This window comes from Lathyrus oleraceus, chromosome 2 (genome assembly GCF_024323335.1).
Source record: "Lathyrus oleraceus cultivar Zhongwan6 chromosome 2, CAAS_Psat_ZW6_1.0, whole genome shotgun sequence".
In the NCBI taxonomy this organism is placed as follows: domain Eukaryota; kingdom Viridiplantae; phylum Streptophyta; class Magnoliopsida; order Fabales; family Fabaceae; genus Lathyrus; species Lathyrus oleraceus.
Genome location: NC_066580.1, coordinates 477,143,982 through 477,171,298, shown reverse-complemented (window position 1 = coordinate 477,171,298; position 27,317 = coordinate 477,143,982). Strand labels below are relative to the sequence as shown.

At 34.8% G+C, this 27,317-nt stretch overlaps 3 protein-coding genes across 3 annotated transcripts in view; 1 reads left to right on the top strand and 2 right to left on the bottom strand.

The window, feature by feature from the left end:
• Nucleotides 1-6,135, bottom strand: part of LOC127123829 (protein MAIN-LIKE 1) — a 9,456-nt gene extending 3,321 nt beyond the window's left edge. Inside the window, exons 1-3 of the mRNA XM_051054004.1 lie at nucleotides 6,054-6,135; nucleotides 5,294-5,968; nucleotides 4,777-5,197 (exon numbers count right to left, since the gene is read on the bottom strand). Of these exons, the coding sequence (XP_050909961.1) occupies nucleotides 4,777-5,197; nucleotides 5,294-5,884 (1,012 nt within the window). The 5' untranslated portion in view covers nucleotides 5,885-5,968; nucleotides 6,054-6,135. The remainder of the gene's footprint in view (nucleotides 1-4,776; nucleotides 5,198-5,293; nucleotides 5,969-6,053) is intronic.
• A 3,490-nt stretch (nucleotides 6,136-9,625) lies between these two features.
• LOC127120569 (DNA repair endonuclease UVH1) lies at nucleotides 9,626-15,563 on the bottom strand. The gene is made up of 9 exons (XM_051051040.1): nucleotides 14,457-15,563; nucleotides 13,977-14,200; nucleotides 13,701-13,786; nucleotides 13,307-13,471; nucleotides 11,717-12,523; nucleotides 11,406-11,516; nucleotides 11,052-11,312; nucleotides 10,539-10,762; nucleotides 9,626-10,117 (listed from the first exon to the last, which is right to left on the bottom strand). Exons 1-9 carry the CDS (start codon nucleotides 15,326-15,328, stop codon nucleotides 9,907-9,909), a joined length of 2,961 nt encoding a protein of 986 aa, XP_050906997.1. The 5' UTR covers nucleotides 15,329-15,563; the 3' UTR covers nucleotides 9,626-9,906.
• A 2,754-nt stretch (nucleotides 15,564-18,317) lies between these two features.
• On the top strand, nucleotides 18,318-20,812 carry LOC127123828 (uncharacterized). The gene is made up of 3 exons (XM_051054003.1): nucleotides 18,318-19,256; nucleotides 19,334-20,278; nucleotides 20,386-20,812. The coding sequence occupies exons 1-3, from the start codon at nucleotides 18,318-18,320 to the stop codon at nucleotides 20,755-20,757; spliced, it is 2,256 nt and encodes a 751-aa protein (XP_050909960.1). The 3' UTR covers nucleotides 20,758-20,812.
• Nucleotides 20,813-27,317: the final 6,505 nt, after the last annotated feature.

The following is a 27,317-nucleotide window of genomic DNA, read 5'->3' as shown; positions in this document are numbered from 1 at the left end:
TGTCTTTAGTTAGTACTAATCAATGTAATTAACTCACTTTTTGGTATCATGACAGATTGTTGTAGTAAGATAAAATCAAACTAATTTTTTTAGGGACCTCCCTTGATCCTAAGCAATTTTTTAGTAATTTTTATAGATATCTTATATTTTGTTCGTCATCATTTTTTTCTTCATCCACCTCTTATATGTCGAGCAAAAGAAGCATAAAATTAATGTGAAACGGAAGCCCATATATCCTCTTCTTGTGCTTCCAAATGAGCCTTCATGCGAATTTTCCAAAAATCGAAATATTCATTAGAAAATAATTGAGGTTTATTGTTACTGCCACCATCTTTGGAAACAGGATTTGCACATGCAGAAGTCATTCTAGATCTTTTGGAACATGTTACTTATAAACTGCTCTTATGCCAAATGTAAGTATGGAATGCACCTAAGAGGGCACGAATTAGGTAGTTTACATTTTTTTTGGTTTTTAGAGATAAGCGTATTACTTTTATGGTTTATGGTTAAGCGTTGAAAGCGGTAAATGCAGAAAAATAAAGAATACAAATGGGTTATACTAGTTCCTCTCATAATCCGAGAATACTTCTAGTCCCTTTACAACATGTAAGAGATTTCAATAATTTTAAAACTTTTATACAAGTCTAATCTTAGACTTCTAAACACAAACTTCTAACCAATCACTAAGGCAACAACACCTTATGATCCAACCAAGTTGAAATGAGAATAATTCTTTCCTTTTCAACTCTCTTGCTTCCAACAATCCTGGACATCTCTCTTGCTTCCAACAATCCTGGACAGCAAGGAATACAAAGCAATTCTGGAAAAATAATAAAAAGTTTGAAGATGAATGAAGTATATCAATTACAATAATTGATCTTCCCTTTCAAGTGTACAATTCACAATATGGTATACTAGTACTCAAAATTTATAGTGTTGAAATTTTCATAAATGCAATGAAAAGTAATGCAGTAAGTTTCACACAAAGGTTATGACTCAATGCATTTGTTTTGAAAATAACAGAAAGAATGTATTTGAATTGATTTGAAAGAGGTGAAATTTTGAAATCTAAAACATGTCGTATTTATATGTGTATAACACTATTTTGAAGGAGTGTATTATAATTAATTAATGTAATGTTTGATGGTATAAAAATAAAATACTTTTGAATCAGATTTTTCATGAAAAAATATCATTGCTTCAGTGGTAACCGGTTAACACATTATCGTAATACGTTACACCTAAAACGATGCCTGAAAAATTCAAATTTGTGTATGTGTAAGCGGTTAACCAAAAGGTGTAACCGGTTGCACCTGACTAAAATTTCCACACAAAAAAACATGTTTATGGTTTCATGTAACCGATTAACCATTATGTGTAACCGGTTACAACCGGTATAAAAATGAAAAATGCTTTATATAACAGTATGTATGCATGACCATGGTACTTCAAAAGGAGTTATGCATATGAATGAGATTGTCATAGAATTTCTGAGCACATATAGTTAGGGGTGGCAATTGGATCCATTAAGAGAAAATTCATCCAATCCATCCATAAAAAAATTCATCCAATTCATCCACTACATAAAAATTAAATTAATGGATTAATCCAATCCATCCATTTATAAGGATGAATTGATCCAATACATCTAACACATTTTAATGATCCAATGGATTTTTTTATCTAATTTTAAAAAAATAATTTTTTTCAAATATTAAATTTTTTTTGAAAAAAAAATTCAAAAAAAATCAATTTTTTTTTAAAAACAAAAATAAATTTATTTTTTTCGAAAAAAATATTTTTTTTTTGAAAATACAAAAAATCGTTTTTTTTTCCAAAAATTAAAAAAAAAAAATTGAAAAATACCAAATTTTAATTTTATTTTCGAAAAATTTATTTTTTTACGAATATAAAAAAAAAAATTCAAAAAAAAAACGATTTTTCAATTATTTTTTTTGAAAATACAAAAAAAATGTTTTTTCTCGAAAAAAACTGATATTGTTTTATTCAAAAAAAATAAAAAACTTTTTGAAAAAAATAAATTTTTCAAAAAAATAAGTGATTTTTTTTTTAAAAAATGGATGGATTGGATGAATTTTATTCTTAATAGATAGATTGGATTGGATAATTTTTAAAAAACTTTGAAAATTTTACCTTGTACCCCTACAATTAATCTCATACCCCTACAAAAATTTAAAAATTCTCATTTTACCCTTAATTGGTTTTAACCAATTTACCATTTCATTTTTACCATTCAGTTGAAAATTACAAAAATTACACTTTCACACCCCTCGCACCGGAACACCTGCAAAAAGACTTCCGGTATGTATTTTTCCAAACCGGAAGACTTTTGGGAAGACTTCCGGAACACAAAAAAAGCAAACCGGAACACTTAAGGAAAGAGTTCCGGTTCACATAAAAAAAAATTCAAAAAAAATTTGCATACCGGAACTCTTTGGAGAAGTGTTCCGGTTTGCTTTTTTTGTGTACCGGAAGTCTTTCTTTAAGTCTTCCGGTACGTTTTTTTTTTTTTTTATTATTTTTTTTTTTTTACAGAAATGGAAAATCTTCCCAAAATATGTGTAGATACTACTGATGCGTTTATGATGACGGAAAGATTTGGTACACGAGAAGAGGTTATCAAATGGATTAAAGAGGTTGGAATCGACAATAAAGTAACTGTTATTATCAGTCGTTCAGATACTGAAACGGGGAAGAGAGGGAGAAGTAACAAAATAATATTTGGCTGTGATAAAGGTGGGAAACACAAGATTAGTGATAGTGGTATCCAAAGTGCGTCCAAGAAATGTGGATGTCCATTTAAAATCAGGTCGACTCCGGCGAAAGATGGATCTGGTTGGAAGATTGATGTAAAATGTGGGTTACATAATCATGGTTTACCTGATAGATTAGAAGGTCATTCGTTTATTGGTAGGTTGACCACAGATGAGAAGCAACATGTCGCTGATTTGGCAAAGAGACATGTAGCACCTAGAAACATTTTGCTTTCCTTGCAAGACAAGTTTCCTGAGAATGTCACTCGTATTACGCAAGTATACAAGCATAAGAGTGTGATAGAAAAAGAGATAAGAGGTCCAAGGAGTGAGATACAACATCTGTTTAAGCTTATTGAGGATGTAGGATATGTGTATTGGAGTAGAAAAAAGGATGACTCGGAAGTGGTGAGAGAGATATTTTGGGCACATCCTGATTCAGTGAAGTTGTTGAATATATTTCCGATTGTGTTAGTTATGGATAGCACCTACAAGACAAACAAATATAGACAACCTTTGTTTGAAATTGTTGGCATGACATCGACTGAGTTGACTTTTGCTGTTGGATTTGCATATATGGAGTCTGAGCAAACAGAGAATTTTTGCTGGGTATTGGAGAAATTAAAAGAGTTGTTTGTGAAGAAAGACATGTGTCCACAAGTGATTTTGACAGATAGAGATCTTGCTTTGATGAAAGCAATTGAAGTTGTGTTTCCCAACTCGATTAATTTGCTATGTAGATTTCACATTAACAAAAACGTTGGTGCCAAATGCAAACAACATGTGGTGAATGACCTGCAAAAGACGATAGACACATTATGGATGGAAGTTGTCTGGGCTAGTGATGAGGTTGAGTATGGTCAGCGGTTGCATCAACTTGAGCAAGCATGTGTTGATTATAGTGGATTTATTAATTATGTGAAAGACACATGGTTGACTCCACATAGGCATAGATTTGTTGGAGCATGGATTAATCGAGTCCTACATTTGGGTAACACAACGACTAATCGGTACGTCTTATAATTTTATATTTGATATTTTTTTATGTTTTTTGATGTGTTATTTTCAATATCTAATGGTATTTTTTATATCTGATATTTTTAGGGTTGAATCTGCTCATTGGAAGTTAAAGCAGATGTTAGGAAACAGTATAGGTGACATGGTCAAATGTTGGGAAGCCATGAATAACAACTTGAGGTTACAACTGGGAAACATTAGAGCTTCATTTCAAAAGAGTTTTTACGAAGTTGAGAACGCACACGTAAGTCCCTTTTATGGTTATTTGCGTGGTTCTGTATCTCGAGCTGCTTTGAGACGTATTGCTGAAGAGTTATTGAGAGTTGATTATGTTGGAACTAACAGGCAAATATGTGGTTGTACTCTTAGAACATCTTATGGGTTACCTTGTGCTTGTGAGTTAGGAAGATACAGAGTAGGTGGTATACCGATACCCATTGATGTTGTTCATGTTCATTGGAGGAAACTAACTATGGAAGTTGAGTTAGAGATAGGTGAAGATGATGGATCAGAGGTGGATATGACAGCTGCAATGAATGAGTTGTGGAGACGATTTAGGTCATTAGATGTTGTTGGGAAAAGGGCATTAAGGAGTAGGGTATGTGAACTAGCATACCCAACAATGACAACATTGTGTCCACCACCTGAGAAAATAAAAACCAAAGGAGGAGTGAAGAAGAAAGGGAAAAAACCAGCAGATTATGATGTTTATAGGGACCCTTCGTATCATGAGTATGTTGATAAGGCATCTCAATCTTCACAAAGGCAATCTCAACCATCACAGACTTCGAAGAAGATCAAATTATCAAAGAAGCAACCACAATTCATTGTTCAATTTCCTAATCATATTAGGTCATACATTGAAGATGTAGTTAATGTTGAATCAGATGGTAATTGTGGATTTAGAGTCATTGCATCATTGCATGGATATGGTGAGGATGGTTGGTCAATGGTTCGCAGAGAGTTGGGGTTGGAATTAATAGACAAGGATAGGTGGCCACGGAAGATGAACCGATCACATCGACAACACTCTGATGGTAACTGATCCAATCAACATCAATATCCGTCGCCATCATACAATCCAGAGGTGGGGATGGAACATACTGCCTATACCCGAACTGACGTAAACATCTATCAGGCAAGTATGGAACAACTGTTTCACCCCACTTCAAACAGCCCCTGTAAAGACATATCTCATCAAATACACGCCATGCTCTATGATCCTCAAATGGTCGCCAGATGACGTCGGTAGGTGTCAGCTCGTCCAAAATAGGTCGTAAATCATCGACCTTCAGGACTCCCTGTCTATACGACCATCTCATCGCTCGGGGAAGACCACAGTTTCCAGCAGGATTCCAATTCTCCCCTCTTTTTCCAACAGTTGGAAAATACTCGTGAATCCAACACTGTTACAAAATAAAAACATAATAAATAAAACAAATTAAGTTACAATATTTTATAAAATGAATCTAACACTTAATTAACAAAATTAAATTATATACCTGTAGGAGAGTAGGATATCCACCTAGCTGTTTGCAACTGTACATGGACGCATCTCCAAGATATCGGTAGAGGATAACTAGTGCAGCTGCTCCCCAACTATATCCTGAACATCCATCCAAGTCCCTAAACAGGAGGAGGTATCGTGCCTCTACAAGTGTAAAGGTCTTATCAGCAAATATGGTGGAACCCACCAACATCAATAGATATGCTCTAGTCGCATATGCCCAGCTGGAAGCAGCCCTATGATGTACGAATATATCATATAACCACTCCAACTTGTAATACGACCCCCTGCAGCTCCGAACATGTGACTGTGCCTGACTCTGTGACACTCCTAGGTAGTCAACAGCAAGTTCAACAGCTAGCTCTTCAGTCACATCCTGAGGACTCCAAAAGATACCCCTAATGGGCAAGTGAAGTAGACATGCGACATCATCTAAAGTAATGCTCATTTCACCAAACGGCATGTGAAATGAAGATGTCTCTAGATGCCATCTTTCCACAAATGCAGAGACAAGATTTGTGTCTATCTTGTTCAGACTCGTTCTCTGCAGTGAAGCTAAACCGGATCTAGATACCCAACTCTCCATCTGTGGTGGAAGAGCCAATGGAACCCTAGAATTCAACTTCAGTCCATGTCCGGCAACCTTCAACTCTTTCTTTGGTCCTCTTTCCTAAAAACAATTAAAACACATATTAGAAAACAAATTATAAAATATTCAACTATTATTCATTTTCAAATATAGTCCATTTACTTACCTCACCGAACCATATATGTCGAGCAACATGATGCTCGTACTTCACCAAAAGCGATGTATCGTACGGCCCTCCTGGATATCCAGTCGGCTCAGTTGCAGCTGCAGATGAAGATGCACCCCGGTCTAACGTGCGGACTGGAATCCGGCCATCTGCACCTCTTCTTCGAACCACTACAAAAATAATGTAAAAAATAATAATTAAAATTAAAAAAAAAAAAAAAAATTACGTACCGGAACACTTCAAAGAAGAGTTCCGGTACACATCATCCAAACCGGAAGACTTGAAGAAAGTGTTCTGGTATACAAGTATACAAACCGGAAGACTTTCTAGAAGACTTCCGGTTCAGTGTCCATAAAAACAACAAACCGGAACACTTTAGAGAAGTGTTCCGGTATACACTTTTCAAACCGGAAGACTTACTCTTAAGTGTTCCGGTATACAATGCAAAAACGCCAAAAAATTTTCTTCTCCGGAAGTCTTCAACGAAAATGGTAAAAAAAATTTGAAACGGAAAATATACCCTATTTATATGAGGGTATTTTGGTCAAAAAAATTTAAATGTAGGGGTATGGGTACAATTGTAGGGGTATAGGGTAAAATTTTCAAAAACTTTTAGTGGATTGTTAATGGACTAATGGATTGTTTTGATCCATCCATTAACGATCCAATCCATATTCATCCAATCCATCCATTTTGTCACCCCTACCTATAGTATATCATAACTTGAATTATAACTTACCTATCAAATGAAGATCAAGCTCAAAGTAAATCTAAGTGCATCTTTGACAATGAACCAAGTCTTGATTACACACATCATTATATTTCTGCCCATCCTTTTGATATGTCCATAATGTAGTTTTTTTTTGTCAAAATATAGTGTTGGAGAAGCTCGTCTTTACACTTTAAACTGTTTTTTTTGAAATAATCTCTGAATATTAAATATTTTTGATTTTAGTCTTTGAAAACAAAATCTGCAGGAAAATCTGTAGGTTTTCGGCGGATTTTCCTTCAAATTTTTCTGCGGATTTAAAATCTGCATGTTTTGTTCGAATTTTCCTATGGATTTTCACTGTAGGGACTAAAATAAATTTTTTTAATATTCAGTGATTATTTTAAAAAAAAACTATTTAAAAACTAAAAATAAATACACGCAATAAGAAAAAAAAATTATTTACGTTTTTTTTTCTAAAGACACTATTTGTATTTTTCAAAAATACGTTTAATTATTTTGAATTCATTTATTATTTTTTGTTATAAATAATTAAAAATATTAAATAATCATTAATATTACATTAAAAACCATTCAAAAGAAAGAATGTTACTATTGTTTATTTCCTCTATCAAATTTATAAAAGAGAACTTATTTTTTAAAATAATTAATATATTTGATTCATATATAATTCATATAAATGAACTCTATGAGATGATTGACATCACATCACATCTTTATTGACATTTAATACTAAGCTAGCTTTGCATTCCAGCTCGTTGCTTACACATGCTCATATAGCTTTAGTTTGGGTTTAGTTAACACAACTTCTAAGTTCTAACTATTTGCAAATTGATAAAAATACTCTTTTATTATATCTCTTTAAATTGCATAAGAGAAAGAGAATCATGTCAAAATTAAAATAACAATTAAACTTGTTTCAAACATTAAAAAAAAATGATAAGAGGATGGTGTTGTGCTATCTCAGTTTTCAAATGACAGAATACTCAACAAAGTCATTGGAAGATAGAATTGAGAGCTACTCACTAAGACTATCATATTACATTAAATATTTTTTCTACCTACTTTCTCATTGGAATGTTATTATCTCAATCACATGTTGAGCTTTTTTTTCAACCATGTTTATTTATCTTTCAATAAACTTTATTTAAATTTGTCATTTTAAAATTGAAACTTAAAATGAGATAAAACAAAATCGAAAAATTCATACGACCAACTTAGAAACCAAACAAATAGAAGGAAAAAATAATAGGTAAAAATGGATATCCTAATATCACTCAAAATTTCGATCAGTTGAGAATTTTGAGCTCGAACCGACGAGTTATCCATCCATAGATATAGAGAATTATTTTTCTCACCCTAAGCATTGTTCTTCCATTCTAATAAAAAATCAAAATTACTCAAAAGAATCTAAAAATGCATCTCCGAACGCACCCTCATTCATATTCTTTTTTTAGTAAAACGCTAAGACGGTCAAAAAATACTATGGAATTATATCTTTGTATAACTTACTAAGATACATTTCCATACACTTTTTTAATCAAACATTGTGTTAGACCATTTTCCTCCTCGTTTCTCTTTTACTCTCTCAATTCTCAAACTCTTCAAAATCTCAAAACCAATCAACTTTTCAAACTCCCAAAACCTATCAACTCCCGTACTCTCTCAACTCATAAACTCTCAAACTTATTAAACTTACGTCCAACCTTCTACCATCAACATTCAATTGATTAAAGAACTCAACATCGAAATCACATTTGGTAAGTTGTTTATTTCTCTATATTTTTTTTATTTCTATATGCATTTAGCATTAAGTTATGTAATATATAGTTTAGATATATTATTTAAATGAACAATGTATAGGTAGTTTAAGTTATGGGTGCATTTTTTTTGGATGTTGGATTCAACTGTATTTCTGCCATTTTCGTTCTTCTCTAAGTTGGAAAATATTACGGGAATGCATTTCCGAATTTATTCAACATTTTGGTTTTTCGAAAATGTTTTTCCGTGTTTAGTTTGTGGATTATTTTTGCATATGTTATTTAAATGAGAAATGTGTTTGATAGGTAGTTTAAATTATCAATGCATTTTTTGGATGTTGTATTCAATTACATTTTTGTCATTTCCGTTCTTCTCTGAGTTGGAGAACATTACGGAAATGCACTTCTAGATTTGTTCAATATTTTGATTTTCTGAAATCCAAAAATGCTTTTTCGTATCTAGTCTGTGGATGGCAGAATTGTGCAAGATGCATCAGTTCGGAGGGAAGGAGCTTGAACCTCGCAGGCACCAGTCGATTCTAATTTGGCTAATGCAAAGGTGTTAACTTCAGGGGCTCATGCATCACCACCTCCTTCATCTTCTCGGAGGAGGCATGTGTCACCTCCTAATGTCAAAAAAACCCAACTGATACATGTTGAAACACCCCAGATACCCGAGGGATTTAGAGGAGATCCGTCTGACTTTTTTTTCAGCATTGCGATGATATTATTATCGTTTGTTATTTTGTTATTGTGATTGTATCATGGATTGATTCATTCATATATAGTATTTTCATCTTGTGCATTAAATATATGGTTTGATTTTGTTATGACAGTATTATTCTAATACAGAGTCTATTACATCAGTGATTTCATAAAAATAAAAAGTCAAAATTACTATCATGGTGAATCGTCTACTCGACGGTGAATTTGCTCTCCTTAAATTAATCAGTCTCAAGACCAAATATCAAGTTTAAAAATAAATAAATAAATAAACACTGATGAAGTACTAAGAGAAACAAATCTTAATGAAACAGTGAGAATGCATATACACGTAATATAAAAGTAATTAAATAATAATAATAATAATAATAATAATAATAAATAATAACAAAAAAAAAATGACGATGCGCGGTTTAAACATTACATTGGAGTGATGAACATGAATGTGAGAAATAATAGACCCAGTGATGACATAATGATGCATAATCCAAATACTTTGTTAGTACCATTTCTAAGCCTTCATTTGGTTCGGTGTTTCATACTGCATTCTCGAACTTCTGAAGCAATACAACAAATTGTTGTTTCAAAGTGGACACAGGGTAAACCCCATGAATTGAGCTAAATGAGTTGTCTTCTTGCCTCACAACAAAGTGGGATATTTAGCATCTAGAAAGTCTCTAAGGGTCTGAGCAGCCTTATGACCACCCATTATTTCAGCTAGCTTTTCTACTGGAATAAGTGCAAGTTCTGCCAAACTTTTACACCCGTCCATTATGGCCCTATAATTAGAATCTGAAACACCTGGAAGTCGTCTTAGAAACTCCACAGCCGATGTGTTGTAATTTTCAGCCCTGTGAATACAACAGAAAATGAATCAGTGCATAGAAACTCATTAGTGACACATTTTGGTAGAAAGACTCTGATTCTGAGATCTACAATTCAAATGTTTATCAAGAACCCGTGCATATTGATGGCCAAGGAAATGTACTTGTTTAGACATGGCAATTCTAATTTATGGAAAAATTGGCTAAAGCCTACATAAATCAATATTTGTCGCTAACAATGTCATAAACCAATATCACTTGAGCATGGAAACAGGAGATGCAACAACATGGCTTTAAAACTATGGGAGAAAACAATTCATTAATGTTTCATACAATTACAATAATTTAAATGCAAGATGAGATTAACTTCCTATAAACTTGCGTTTTCATTCCATCCTTGGTGGCATTGAACTACCTTACAAGTTTAAACAATGAAAAAGAAACTCACCTCACATCATTTTCCACAATTCCTTCTTCTGAGGGGACACCCACTCTCATTGCTTTTGTTTCATCTGGTTCATCTTGATTTGCCTTCAGTGAAGCAAATATTTCAGAAGTAGCATGCAAACTTCGAGACCAGATTATTCGTAGCCGGGGAAAATGTAGAGCAAGCAATGACAACTTTGATATAATGCTATTGGGTGTCACATCATCACCAATATCACTGGCAGACTGGAAAAGATATTCACAACAGGTCAAATGTCATTCGCTATTCCACAAAACAAATGCTAACCTAACAGTACATTAGAAATATATTCATGTATGATGCATCATGTTTGAGTAATCATTTCTATTAAATGCAAAGGAACAAACAATAACTTTCTACCAGCACAGAAATCATACTGAAATTCAAACATTATGCTCAGGTCAGCCGATCCCAGATATAATGGCAGGCGTTGATGCCGCTAATGGTAACAAGACAATAATAGCAGAAGATAAAGCTGTAAACTGGTCAGCGTACCTGAAATGAGAAGCTCTTATCCTGTGAAAACTCAATCAAGAGCACAGGTATCCTATAATATCGCAGCATTGTGTCCACCTGATTGTATAGACGACCTGATGTGAAACTCTGGAAGAGATCTTGAATACTTTTTCTTTCCACGCAAATTAAAGGTGATAAGATATAGTCACCAACTTCAAGGGTTACCGGAATTATGCGCATTCCCTTTTGATGAAGAATATTTGGAAGGCTGCTCATGAATTCTCGCATGTCCACAATGACCTGAAATTCCCAAGCTATAAACTCCCTGGCATGTATGTGAGGCATAGAATAGATAAACATCAAAGAGAACTTAGATAAGAAAATATCACAAACCTGCATTTCTTTACCAACCTCCTTTCTCCCCCCTGCTTTTCTAGTTATTGAGTTTTGGGCAGTATTTAAATCTGAATCTGGGGTAAAATTCAATCCTAAACCATGCCCACTCTAATAAACAGCAGGCCAAAAGCACCAGTCAGAAAAGAGAGGAAACCAATGTAAGATTATATTAGTATGGGCTGATCACTTTCCATGCCCACGCTTCACAATCTTATAATGAAGGCAACCATAACCAGAACAATGGACCCAAGCAGCAACCAGAAACAAAAAGAAAAACATAAGAGGAAAACAAATATCGTAAAACAAACCTGATCAACTGGAATCATCATCATAGATTTTTGCCTGATCAAAGATTCAAATGCTCCATTCTCTCTACGTATACTTGCTTCAAACTTCTGCACCTCAGTTGAATCTTCATAGAAAATAAAATATACCTTTAACTTTTTTGAGGGATTCTCAGCTTTGTAGACTTCAATTTCTCTTACAAAGGTCATGTCTGGATGGTAAACGACTATTATAGAGGGCTTTAATATGTCCAGTATAGGCTGATCACTTTCTAGGGCATAAAAATGTACTGGTGGTAGTGGCTTCCCGTCTTTTGCCATGGCATTAGGACAGGTATGCCTCCGAAGAACCGTGTCATCTACAGATATCCCCCCATGTTTGGTTTCACAAAATCTACCAGCACTGACAGGACTAGTTTCATCCATATGGGCTTCATTTTTTGTATCAGGCATCCCAATTTTACCACTTGTCACTTCCTCATTATTACTCTGAACACCAGAGCCATCAATAATGATTGGGTCATTTCTATTTGCCAACTTTCTCTTGCCTTTTCCCCGAACATGTCCCCCCATATTAGACTGAGGTGTATCTTCGACAACATGATTATTTTCAGCAAGATTTCGCAGTTTTGAAGCTGCCGCCATAAGTGCATCATGCTCCTGCTTATTAACGCCACTGGTTTCTGTATTCTGTGCAGGGGATATGGGAGTGACTCCATTAAGAATCCCAAAACCCTTAGGCTCCTTTGACTTCTTTTTCTTATTCTTATGCACTACATCTCGCAGCTGTACTTTGCTTAGTAAGTACTTTTTCCATTCGTCTCGCATGACCTTCAGAAATGATAAAAAAACAATAAACAAGATATAAAAGTCAGTTCCTTTCGTGTCTTACTCTTATAGACTATCTACCAGCACAAATTATCAAGGAACCGAGACTAACAAATTTCCATCATAATCACAAAAGGGTAAAGTAATAAGCTATGTACAATAGAAACATATACAACAAGTAACTTTTAATACAATTGTAAAAGAAGCTTTATTTCTATCCACAAATTTCATAAAAATTAGAGAGCAATTACTTGTCCCACTATGTTATTTCCACTTTGTATTGACTAAAGAATATAACAAGTCTGCAACAAAGGAATCTATCGGCAATAAAAATAAAAATAAAAATAAAAGAGCTTCTACATAAATACTTTCACTTCACATGGAATTCGACAGAAATGAATGTGAGAAAATTGAAAATCTATGGCAATCATCACACTTCAATGAAAAGAAACAAAACCTATGTTCACAGGCAAAATACTGATTTGCAGAATTTGTGCATTCAAATCTGCCTCTAAAATCTTCTATTATACTAATTATCCAAAATTGCCAGCAAGAGTGCAAATTCCTTATTATCTTGCCTCATAAATTCATAATACTTCAAAACTATCAGAACAAACTCTTGTTAAGTTTTTCAGCATTGAATTGGTCTGGATAAGTTTGGTTATGTGCAATGAAGCTGATAAGCCACTAGACCATACAAAATTAACTAATGTCACTGATTGAACCAAGTGAGGAATTATACTTGGATCGCGCTTTGTTATATAAAATGACATAAACAAAGACAACCTTTTTCGAACTGTTGGTGATGCATTCTTCGAGCTGCAAGCACGACCTTTCATCTTTACATGCCACTAATACAATGCCATTGCTGGTGTCTTCACCTTCAGCCAAAACCTCTTCCCTCAACATGCCTTGCTTTTGTCTTTCCTCCTCTACCTCTTCAAGAATATCCTATATGATCAAACCAAGATTCATCCCCAAATATCAAACATTTATCAAATTCAATTATTTTCCCAAAACCCACTTTAGACCATCCTATTTTGAAAATCCAAATAAATGAGAAAAATATTTGTCAAATCAAAACAATACCAAATTAGTGTGTGTCTCACAAATCAAATACCCAATCAAATAAAACAAAGATAACCCATAGACTTTCTAGAATAGGAACTCACTGACTCACACGTAAGACCTTCCACTTTGGTGCTTCTTCCAAGACTTCCTCCAAAACTATGCCATGATTTGAACTGGTTGAGGAAGTGACATCAGCTGTCACACAAGCATCCTAAGTAAAATTAAACAGAAAAAACAAAATGCCATTCCTCTGCTTGGAGTGGCACATCTCATTTCCTTTGTGCCTCTTTTATTTTTTTTTAAATGTTAGTTTTTCATTTAATTAAGCAAAGTCACAAAATCACAACCTATGCCAAGCACCAAAGAAAACATAACAAGTTATTACCTTCTTCAGTGTCTTTGTTATCCCCCTTGACTTTTTTCTTTTTGTTTTTGACACCTTTACTAGACTCGTCCAATTTCATACCATCTGACCTCACAAGATGATAAACACGTTTCTTTGCATAGTCAAATATCTTATAGCTCGCCTCTGCAAAAATCCAAACAGATCGAAAACTCTCCGACACTCTAAGTGTATCCAAATATTTCAAGTAAGTCACCGCATCATACCTATCAGGAAAATGGCACACAACAATCAGTGCCTAAATGAATAATTAAATAAAAGGCATGCAACCGCAATCTAATCTATGACATTGACGTTTTCAATGTCCCTATAACCGCTTTTGACCCTAAATTTCCACATTGTGGAGAATTGCAAAGCAGCTATTACAATGACTGTGGTTTAAAACCTTGATAAGCAGCAAGCACCATTAAAGATACATCAAATAGAATACAAATGCAATGAAAGAACAAACAGCAAAAGAACCTGACTAGATAATCCAACAATTTCCTCAAGGTCTTGAGATCAGAGACGAGTTGCTTAGTCTGTTTCCCCAAAGTATGCCAAATTGGATCCAACTGTCTCCTAACAATCTCATCAAACGACTTGAACAACCCATTCTCCACAGTCAAATCCTCCACATCAACCTTATTCGTCTTCCTCATCTCCTTCAAACACGCACCCATAACTTCAATAATAGCCTTCTGAATCCCCATCATGTACTTACTCATCGGAACCCTAATATCCACAACATCCGGCGGGTCCTGCTCAAGCTCCTGCGAAACATAAACCTGAAATCTCGGCCAAAGATGCAGCTTACGAATATGCAAACACTTCATAGTTCTCTCCGCCTTCGCAAAACCCGAAACCATCGCTTGTGGCCTATCGGAGAAAACACGAACAAACGCACTTCGATTGAGAGAACGAAAAATCCTAACAATAAAAGCTTCAGTGGAAGTCTCCGAAACGGAATGAGCGTTGAGGATGATGAGTCCGGAGATAATTGAGGCAGGTAGTTTATTAGTGAGAAGATCAACGATGAGGATTCTAGGGGTAATGAAACAGACGGAGCCGGATGAGTAGAGGGAGTGACGGTGATTAACGGGGAGGTCGGCGGTGATTTCGACGGGGACTTGGTAGAATTGGGGGTTTAGGGTTTTGAGATGGAAATTGATTTTGGATTTGAGAGTAGCGGAAGAAGGAGATAGAATGAGAAGTGTTCCCTGAGAAGTGGAGTGGAGAAGGAGAAGAGATGAAATGAGTTTCGATAGAGAGAGACCTGAAGAGAGAATGACGAGACCGCCATTGGTGTCTTCGAGAAGCTCTGTGATTATGTGTTCGTGGAATTGAAGAACCATTGTGGATGAAAATTTTCAAGTTTGATTCAGTTTTTGAGAATTAGTATTACGGTGAACACAAACTACGATTTGTATGTTCCTTGGTTTGAAATTGAAAATTACGAATGAACTCTGGATTGTAAATTTCAACTGTAAACCAACCGCGAAATCGTCCCCGCGAAATTTTGTAATTTTAACTAATTTAAGTAAGAAATTCTTCGGACGTTTTCATTACCAACTTGTTAGTTCCCTTCTCCAACTTTATAACTCAAATATATGATATTTGATTAAATCAAACACAATCACAAAATATAGTGTTTGATTTATTGTTTTTTTTTACATATCTTTCTAGATTAGTTACCCGCTATAAAAATCTGAAAAAACAAAACATCATAGAACGAGCATTGTGTAGGGTGAGGATTTAAACTTTTCTTCTAACTTCAATTGTGTTTCACTTTCTTCTTGAGTGCCAAAACATGTGAATCAATTCTATCATAATAGGGTCACTAATGACTTTTCAGCAGTTGCGTTGATAGTGTCGCGGTAATAAAAAGAACGAATCCACAAGGACTGCGTTCTAACAAGACAAAATGTGTGAAATGTGTAGAAAATGGTAAATGGGGGTTCGAGTTTGCAATGCAAAAAGTAAATCGGTGCTTAAACAAAATTACGAATGCGACCAAGTTGTGTTTAGAATCCCCTATTACTCTATTTTTAGTGTTTGATGTCATGTATAAATCATCTTATCATTATAACCCCACATCAAATTAACAAAGTCGCTATAATCGATTCCTCGCGAAATAACTCACTAATCACTACTTGAAGCTTCCTATTCCTAGTCCACCAGAGTAAGCAGGATTAGGCGATGCATAAGACGTTAATTTCATATGCCACTATTTTGGGTCTCCTATTCTTATTCAACCAGCGTAAGTAAAACAACTGTCTTAGGTCTAACACATAGACTAATAGTCAGTATTTCCTATGTGTTCAAAATCAATTCAAAAGAGTATCTCACATCAAAGTATTAAGAACAATGAGCAATTGAATGTAATTATAGATCAAAAGGTTCATACAAAGTCAAATCAATATATTACCCAACAATATTGAAATCAGTTCATCATAACATGACCTAACCTGTAGGAGCTTAACTATCCATAATTCAGATTACAATAATAAAACAATAGATGAAAATAGCATATGAATTCTCTTGAAGTAATAGCCTCCAATGGATTCAAATGCCCTAAAAATGACCCTTGATGCTGTAAAAATTGTGTCTTGATCTCCAAAATTTGTTACCCTTATCAAAGTGTAGAAATTCCACTTAAAAAGAGCTCAAAATGGATCAGATGCGTAAATAAAAAAACCAGAAAAATGGGTCATCACGTGCGCGATGCAGCTTTTATAGTAGTATCGCACACACGATGTTGCGCGTGATTTTTCCCGAAAGTTGCACTCTTTTGCTCCCCTTTTCACCCAAACTTTCACGAAGTCCAATTTCTTTACACTTAGCTACTTGTTCCTTATTCTTTGGTCTTTCTTCTTCATTTTAACTCGTCTTTCACTTGTTTTGATCTGATTCTTTGGCTAAATTCATGCAATGATGAACTGTCATCAGAATCCCAAACTTGAATTGTTGTTTTTCCTTAAGTAACTCACCTGCAACTGCACATTTCAACAGAAAATAAGTCGCACAATAACAATTGAACATTACCAAATTAAAATTTTCTTTTACCTGACCATCGTCCTAGCTTCCAACTTCCATCCTGCAAATTCGAAAAATATCCTCAAATATTGACGAGTACTTAATTTGTCTCTCGGCTCACTTTGACTCACTCAATGGATAAGGTTATCTCTCAATCAACATGCAAAATCAATTATACTTAGCTTGATCATGTTCTAATATAGTTCATCTCATAAATCACAACACACGCATTAAAGGTCTTTTCAGGTTGTAACTTGGCTTATGTTTGGGTATAATATTTTGGGTTAAATACACTTTTCCCCCCTGTAATGTTAGCGAGTTTAGGATTACCCCCCTGTAAAAATATTTTTTGTAAACCACCCCTTATGTTATGTAGATTCCTTCATAGAACCCCCTAATATCCAGGTGGCATGGAATCTAATAAGAGGTCCTACACCTGGCATATTTTTAATTTTGTTAAAGTGATTATGTGTCATTTTACACTTTTTAATTTCAAATACCCCCTTAGAAAATTAGGGTTCTGAACATAGCAGGGAAGACGAAGACGAAATTTCCAGGGGAAGACGAAGACGAAGAAGAAGAATGCAGGGAACGAAGCAAACGAGAAAGACGACCGCAGTGAAGACGAAGATGAAGACAACCTCAGCGAATACGAAGAAGCGATCCAGCTCAGTGAAGACGAGCTCAGTGAAGTGTCCAAAGTCCGAGGTTAGTAAAAATTTGAAGTTCATCAATGTCGTAGGGTAAAATTTTGAAATCAACAATCTTTGACATGTGGGTATAATATATTGACAGGATTCACAACACTTTAGTGTTACACTCCACCATGGGGGTGAATTTTACAGGGTTTTTGAAGAAGAAATTATATACAGAGGGGGTACGGATACGACAGTTAATGGGATACATGTTTCAAATTGGAACATGGATAACATTGAGAATTTGTTGAGTAGGTTAGGGTATAAGGCTGATTGTGTTAGGGTATGGACAAAAGTTTTAGAAATTCAAGATGGTTTTTTTCTGATTAGGAAAGATGATGATGTTGTTGATGATTTTGCTCTATACTTTAGTGCAATGAATGTGAAAGGAGATTTGTATGTTGAACATAGTACTGGGAACATGGACCCTGCTGATAGGGAACCTAAATGTGTGAATGATGATGACCACCCCCCTGATAATGGAATTGATGGGTTAGATGAGGAGAAGGTAGAGGGGTTAGATGACAGTGAAGATGAAAGAGCTACTGCTTAGTTTGATGGTTTTGAAGGAATAGATGTTACTAAGCGTATTAGGGAGGAGCCCAATAACAGTATGGAGGAGCCCAATAAGAGTATGGATTCAGATGATGTATACTATAGTGATGAGTTGAATAGTTCTGACCCAGATGATTCTTGTGATGAAGAAAGGCCCAAGTATGCTAGGTTTAGGAAAGAGCATCTAAACAAAGACTTTATATTCAAGTGGGGTATGGAATTCAACACACTTGATGACTTTAGGGCAGTTATCCGTGAGTGGTCAGTGCTTAATGGGAGGGAAATTTCTTTTGTGAAAAATGAGGGAGATAGGGTAAGGGTGGTGTGTAAGCATAAATGTGGGTTTTTAGTCTTATGCTCTAAGGTGGGCCACAAGGAGACTTTTGCTATAAAAACACTTGTACATAAGCACACATGTGCTAGGGTTTTGAACAACAAGTCTGCTAGCTCAAAGTGGGTGGCCAAGCATGTGGTAAAGAGGATGCAAACTTCTGATACAGTCAGGATAAGAGACATCATCCAAGATATGAGGCAAACATATTCTGTGGGTATTACTGTTGCAAAAGCATGGAGGGCTAAGCTAATTGCCAAGAAGATAATTGAAGGTGATGCTGACAATCAGTATGCTTCCATATGGAGGTATGCAGAAGAACTAAGAAGGGTAAACCATGGCAACACTGTGAAGATAAATGTAGAAAGACCTAGTCCATCCATACAACCAAGGTTTGGGTCATTTTATTTCTGTTTTGATGGCTGTAAGAAAGGCTTTATTCATGGATGCAGACCATTTGTGGGGGTTGATGGATGTCACTTAAAGACCAAGTATGGTGGACAGTTACTTATTGCTGTAGGCAGGGATGCTAATGATCAATACTTCCCTTTGGCATTTGGTGTGGTTGAAAATGAAACAAAGGAGAGTTGGAGATGGTTTATACAACTACTAATGGAGGACATTGGTCAGGATAGAAGATATGTATTTATCTCTGATCAACAGAAGGTATGTATTTAACTCTATCTTTCTGTTGCAAATTATTCTATTCTCTAAATGTTGAAAAAATTTCTATTTTGTATCAGGGACTTGTGGCTGTATTTGAAGAATTGTCTGATACTATTGAGCATAGATTATGTCTTAGGCACTTGTATGCTAATTTCAAGAAAAGGTTTGGTGGAGGAGCCCTTATTAGAGATTTAATGATGGGAGCTGCTAAAGCCACATACTATCAGGCATGGGTCCAAAAGATGAATGAATTGAAGAATGCAGATCCCAATGCTTGGACTTGGTTGATGGCTGTTCCTACCAAAAGCTGGTGTAAGCATGCCTTTTCTTTTTACCCTAAATGTGATACATTGATGAATAATATCTCAGAGTCTTTTAATGCTACCATTCTAGCTGCTAGGGACAAACCTATACTCACAATGTGTGAGTGGATAAGAAAATATCTGATGAATAGGTTATCCACCTCTGCAAGTAAACTAGAAAATTGGCCACATAAGGTGATGCCAATACCTAGGAGAAGGTTAGATAATGAGGTGTTCAATAGTGGTCATTGGTTGCCAACATGGTCAATTGCTGAGACTTTTCAGGTTACACATAGTTACAACACACATGAATTTATTGTTGACATTGCTAAAAGGTCATGTAGTTGTAATTTTTGGGAATTAGTAGGAATTCCATGTAGGCATGCTGTAGCTGCTCTGAGTTATAGAAAGCAAAACCCTGATGAATTTGTTGATGCTTGTTACACAAGAGAAAAGTTTGCACTATGTTATGGATTTTCAGTAAGTCCAATCAATGGTCAAGATATGTGGCCAGAAGTTGAGATGGAACCACCTCTACCACCTGCATATAAAAATGGTCCTGGTAGACCTAAGAAGATTAGGATAAGAGAAAGTGGAGAGGATGGTGCAAGGAAGAGAAGATCTGGTGTTGCATATAAGTGCACCAAATGTGATAATTTTGGTCACAATGCTATGACTTGTAAGGCTACCACTCAGGATCCCAATGCACTTAAAAGAAAGGTAATTCATTGTGATATACATTTTGTCTTACATTCTACATTCTGTCTTACATTCTTCATTGTGATATGCATTGTGATGACAACCATACATTGTGTCTTACATTGTAGAGAAAACCTAAAAAAGGACATGTGCCAACTGCAACTGATATGCCAACTGCAAATGATATGCCAACTGCATCTGATATGCCTGCCCCAACTGCAACTGATATGACTGTTCCAACAAATGTGCCTGTTCCAACTGATCCACAGCCTCCAACTGATATGCCTGTTCCAACTATTATGAGTCAAACAGGATCTAGTGTGGCTGCCTCAATCACAAAACAATCCAGAAAAAGGGTTGAAAAAAAACCTATCATCAAAAGAAGGCAAAGTGAGAGGATCAAGTTGAGTTGGTTTAAAAGACCCATAACAGGTGAAGGAATATCTAGTGACAAACCAATTACCCTACCAGAAAATGAAGACATACCCACTTCAAAATGAGGGACTGATTATTATGTTTCTGCTATGTATTTTGTAATCCTTTTGGAAAACTCTTTTGTAATGCCAACTGATCTTTGAAGACATGTATTTTGTAATCCTTTTGTAACAAACATATGCACTTACTGTGATGATCAATTCTAATGTATCAGTTTAACATTATTGGTGTGTATTGTCTATAAAACACAATGGCTAGTCTGTCACATTTTTTTCTTGTTTTTCATAAACCATGAATTCTGCAGAGAGCCATGGCTAGTCTGTGCACTAATCTTACAACAAAACCATGAATTCTGCAGGATCTAAAGAAAAAGCCAAAGTATTTAATTACATTCACCTTGAATTCTGCACTGAAAAAGTTTAAGAGATAGACTACATTAATATATTTCAATTTATTTATATGTTTACTATGTCATATTTTCTTTAGAATTACTGACTATAAAATTGTTCTGTAGTTTTCTGATGATTTTGCAATTTTGCTCTTTCATTATGATATAACTTTTTTCTGTCATTATTGGTAGATTGAATGCTGAAAGTTTAATCAAATAATGATGCTGCAGTGACAGTTTAAGATTGATGAACAAATTACATTTCATTGATGAACACATTACAAGTTCAACATTACATTGCTGAAAAACACTAATGACATAACAATTACATGACAGACTCATTAGACTAACTTAACCATAGCTGCTATCAACATCCATGACAGACCAATTACAAACATTAACCATAAATTTTTCCTCTTTTCCATTGCAATCTTTTTCTTCAGTTTTTCTAACTTGTTAAGCTTTCCGACTCTGCAATCTATCTCCTCAACAATCTCTTTAGCAAATTCAATCAAATAAGCCTTGTTGACTTCACATTGACGGCATCCGGACGGATTGGTTTCTTTCACTGCAAACTCACTGACCAAATCATCCCACAAAAATAAACCGCACCCATTCTGCAATTTGAGACAAACACCACCAACAATTAATTTCGAAATCAAACTCAAAATAATAAAATGCTTCAAAATTGCTCACCATATAATTCCTGCATTTCCAAAATTTGCGACCGGGGTTTTCAATTGACTTGGAGACCAACAACTTCATGGTTTCATTGCATCCACATCTTGGTAAGCCGTTTCCAACTTCACTCGTGGAAGATGCCTTGCTGCCACCCATAACCCAGATGAAGGGGACACGGACGAAGATGAAGAGAGGGATGGATTTGGGGTAGGGATGGATTTCACGAAGAGAGAGAGGGATGGATTTGGGATAGGGATGGATTTCACGAAGAGAGAGAGGGATGGATTTGGAACCCTAATTTCTAGTTTATGCCATGCTGGAGACCTAATGAAGATTCACATGTGAAAATAAAAAAATTAAAAAGCCACGTCTGAAATAAAAAACCAAGATTCCATGCCACCTGGATATTAGGGGGTTCTATGAAGGAATCTACATAACATAAGGGGGGTATTGAAAAAATAACTTTACCAGGGGGGTAACCCTAAACTCGCTAACATTACAGGGGGGTAAAGTGTATTTAACCCTAATATTTTTAAGAAAGTAGGTTTAAACCTTTGGAGTTAGGTGTCTAGTTCTCCTTATATCATCATACCTCTTTGTTCATTTTTTATGGTACTAGAGATTTTTGGTCCTTCTTATACTTACATTCTTTTTTTTTCTCTTTTTTTGAAGAAGAAATGTCTTTTTCCACTTCTTATTTCCTCATAATTTTTGAAATTTTGGCCAATTTTCTCTAGTACCTCAATCTCAAACTTAAACCTTTGTTCACTTCCAAGAGTAACCCCAAACTTAATATTTTTCATACACTTTAGGAAGTATACTTCTACCTAAATCCAAATAGATAGTGGAAATAAAAGATCTTTCAAGTCATATGGATAAAAAATTTAGGCTATGTCACCGAAAGAAAAACTAAGCTCAAAGTGGTTAGCAATAGATATACCTATTACTACATGGTGGTTTAAAAAGGCTCAAAGTTATAAATAAAAAACTGGCTCAGTGTGTGTCAGTCAAACCAGATGAACTTAATCGGAAATAGATCAAACCAGATAAAATAATAATGCATGGATACATTCAAAAAGAAAGAAAAATGGACAATCAAATTCATTTGGCCCAAACCTTGCTATATGAGGTATTTGTAGGTCGAGTACAAGTCTGTTGCTTATTTTCTCATTCTTTGCCTTCAAATTGTATGTTGTTATTCTGATGGTCTAGTTTCTTTTGGATCATTTGTTCAATGCTAAAGTATTAAACTTGCAAATCTGAAGAAAAAAACACAGCTACAAACTTATTCATCAAAGACATTGATCTAAATAGTACAAAGGGGAACCAAGTGTTGTAGCTAATACTCTAGATTGACTTGTTGGACTTAAAAGGGATTCGCAAAAATTAATACAAATTTAGAAAACTCCAAATTAACATGTCATTGAAGTGGAAAAAGTCTTATACATTTTGTATGGTGTTATTGAAGTCTTTGTTCTGTTTGATCCATTATGCCCTTGTCTGATTGAGATGATGCTCGAGAGGAGCGACTTCTCTTTGGATCCATTCCCTGAAAGAATAACAACAACAATAACAACACTAGAAAGTGCAAAGATATTAGAAAAAATAATAGGATTAGAGAGAGTTTGTAGTCTCTCTTTCTTCTTTCAATCTCTTTCTGAAGCCTCTGTCCTATTGCTCTTTATATGTGACATGCTACAAAACAAAAGCAATTAATTTAAATAAACTAAAATTAAAATTTTGCAAATAAAATAAAAACTTATTTGATGGGTTGCCTGAAGGAAAATTGTGATCCAAAACGCAACGGAAATTAAAATTTTTCCTTTAGTGATCCTTAAGAATGGGCATGACCAGTGATAAAAGCCATTACCTCTTATGGAGATTGAAAACTTTGATGCAGATCTAAGGAGTGATCACGAGCGTTGAATGGTGACAACGTCTCTACTCAGTCCACACGAACGAATTTCTTCAGTCTCTGTGCTAGCTGCTACGAATGAAGGCTTTGAGTGTGTGTTAGAGAGAGAGAGAGAAACAAAATTTCATCTAGTAAAATGCTTATGCACAAGGTTTCTATTTATAGAACCACTTGTGTAGGATGCAAGTTGAAAGACCACTTAAGTGTATGTGACCCATATCTTATGGTATACCGAAAATCACTTAAGCGCGTGATACCTTACCACATTTCGTATTCTACTTAAGTACATCGTACCTTACGATATTCTACAATTCACTTAAGTGCATTGTACCTTACGGTGTTCCTTATTTACTTTATCTCTCATCAATTCGTCATTTTGTGTGTGACCCTGTAGGTTTTCGCGACATTGGCAATCATATTAAATCACATATTTAACATGATAAACAGTGAGCGGTATCTAGCAACACATCAATGCTACTCAAGACACGAAAATGTCATGTGATCTGACAAATCCCTTTTTGTGATAATACTTGTGTGTGCAATTACCCTTTTTGCTCTTATGTCTATATTGAACACAAGGCATAAACCGTGTCATCCTTGTCCAATTCAATATTTGGCCCTTAGACATTTATCCTGTTACGCAGGATGGGAAAATTCCATCTAGGTCACTCATGTCCCTCAGCATGCTTCATGGAGTATCCATCAACTATCTTTATGGTCATCCAGTTACGGACAATGTTTGATTAGCAATAAAGCACTCGACTATACATCTAGGGTCCATGGTGGTTTCAGGTCGAAGGGTGATATACACCACTATCACCATGAGAATAACTTATGACACTTTGCATAACATTTTATGTAGTATTCTCATAGCAGGTCAATCCAGTATAAATATTACTCATAATATTCATACATATGTTTAAGAATTGATAACTCCTTATCCATGATCCATGAGATGTGATCATCAGTCTATATACATAATAGTCTTAATGCTTTAATGTTATCCCACTTCACAATAAATCTCGACTATGAATACTTTAAGAATAGCGTCCTTATGTTTAATGGGATCTCATGATTAAGTCACACTTGATACATTAAACGGACTAGCTATTCTAGGGGCTTTATTAAACAAACATAATAAAGAAAAACCATTTTATTATTAATAAATAATTCGATACAAGTACCAAAAGTATTGGCCTCTAGGGCTTACACCAACATTGTCTCCCATTAAGCGCTTCTTTTAGGTCCTAAGTCTGACCTTTCGATTTTGTATTAGGACGACATATATGACATGTAAAATACATCATCCTTCTTCTTCCTTTTGTTTGGTAGGAATTTCATCACTTTCAAGAATTAAAGGTTTTTCTTCCATATTTTCTTCAGTTTGATAGTATCGAACAAGGCATAAATCTCATCCAATAATTTATCTATTTCTCCTCTTTTATCATCCTAGTTGCTAGGTGTAGGACTATTCTTTTGTTGAAGATCTTTGTAGTTGGGCATCTACATCTAAATGAATTATTGAAATTGAAGCTTCATCCAAACCGAGACAATTTTTATCTTGCATTATGGCTTTTTTCCCATATATATTTTTTACCTCTGTTACTTCTATTCTTGCTTCTATTTCTTTATCAGGTGTTGTGCAATTTTCTTCTTCTTTCTCTTTTTCAACTTCTCCTTCATCGACTACCCCGCATTCCTGTTTGAATTTTTGTTCAATTTCCTTATCTCTAGTACTATCTAAATTTTTCCGTTGAAATCCCTACAAGATCTTAGTTTTAATTCTAACTGGTTAGATATTAGACCAAGTTGCATATCTAAGTTCTCGAAGGATGTTTCCATGTCCCTTTGCAAGGTTTCTTGTTGCCTGTTGATTTTCCGGAAATTGGTTTGAGTAATCTTTATAAATTGGGTCAAGGTTTCTTCAACTCCTCCTTCATCTAATACCTCACATTCTTATTTGACTTCTCTTTCAATTTCCTCATATTTAGGACTATCTAACATATTTTCATAGAAATCCCCACTAGATATCAGTTTTAATGTTAATTGGCTGGATATTTGACCAAGTTCCATCTCTAACTTCTCAAAGGATGTTTCCCTGTTACTTAGCGCGATCTCTTGATGCTAGTTAAATTTCTCGAAATTGAGTTCAGTCATTTTTATAAACTGAGTCAGAGTTTCTTCAAGTTGAAATGATGAATCCTCTTACCATGAATGATCAGTGTCAAGTTCTGAATAATTTCTAGCATTTTCTAGAATGAGCATTTTTGCTGCAAGTTCCTTTGCATAAGCTTCAATCTTTTTCAAGCTAGCATATACGTCATCTTGCATGACTGTCTTGACCTCGCATACAAAACAAAAAGAAGAATACCTTAGTAGCATTGTACTAGATAAAAAGTTTAAACAAAAATAAAACTAAAAAGATAAATAATAGAAAATAAAGTTTAAGAAGAAACAAAAATAACTAATTACAAAAAAAAATACAATTGAAAAAATATATAAATTAACTTAAACGTTGCACAAGCGTCGCCTTGTTGAAATTATCAACAATCCCCGCCAACGACGTCAAAAACTTGATGACTTCTCGGCAAGTGTATCGATAATGTCGCAGTAATAAAAATATCGAATTTATAGGGACTGCCTTCTAACAAGACAAAATGCATGCAATGTGTAGAAAATAGTAAAATGGGGATTTTCGAGTTTGCATTGCGAAAAGTAAATAAGTGCTTAAGAAGAATTACGAAAGCGGCCAAGTTGTGTTTAGAACCCCTTATTTATATATTGTTGATGTTTAATGCTTTGTATAAATGATCTTATTAATATAAATGATCTTATTAAATCATTACTCGGAGCTTCCTATCCCTAGTCCACCTACGTAAGCAAGATTAGGCGATGCATATATCTTTAATTCCATATGTCATTACTTGGAGTCTCCTATTCCTATTCAACCAACATAAGTATAACAATTTCCCTAGGTCGAACACATAGACTAATAGTCAATATTCCCTATGTGCCCAAATTCAATTTAAAAGAATATCTCACATAGAAAGCATTACAAATAATAAGCAATTGAATAAAATTATAGGTCAAAAGGTACATACAAAGTCAAATCAACATATTACCCAATAATATTGAAATAAGTTCATCATAACACAACATAACCTATAGGAGCCCAGTTACTCATAATTCTGATTACAATACCAAAATCGATAGATGAAAATAACATATGAATTCCCGTGAAATAATGGTCTTAAATGGCTTCCAATGCCCTAAAAACCACCCTTGATCTCCAAAATTTGTCACCCCTATCAAAGTGTGGAAATTCCCCTTAAAAAGAGCTCATAATGGATAAGATGTGTCAGAAAAATCCTAGAAAAATGGGTCATCGCGCGTGATGTATCTTTTAGGGCATTATCGCGCGCGATGGTGCTCGCGAATTTTCCCAAAAGTTGCACTCTTTTGCTCCATTTTTCACCCAAATTTTTACTAAATCCAATTTCTTTACACTTAGCTATTTTTTCCTCATTCTTTGGTCTTTATTCTTCATTTTAGCTCATCTTTCACTTGTTTTGATCAGATTCTTCGACTAAATTCATGCAATGACGAACTATCATCAGTCACCCTATATTTGAAGACCTGCA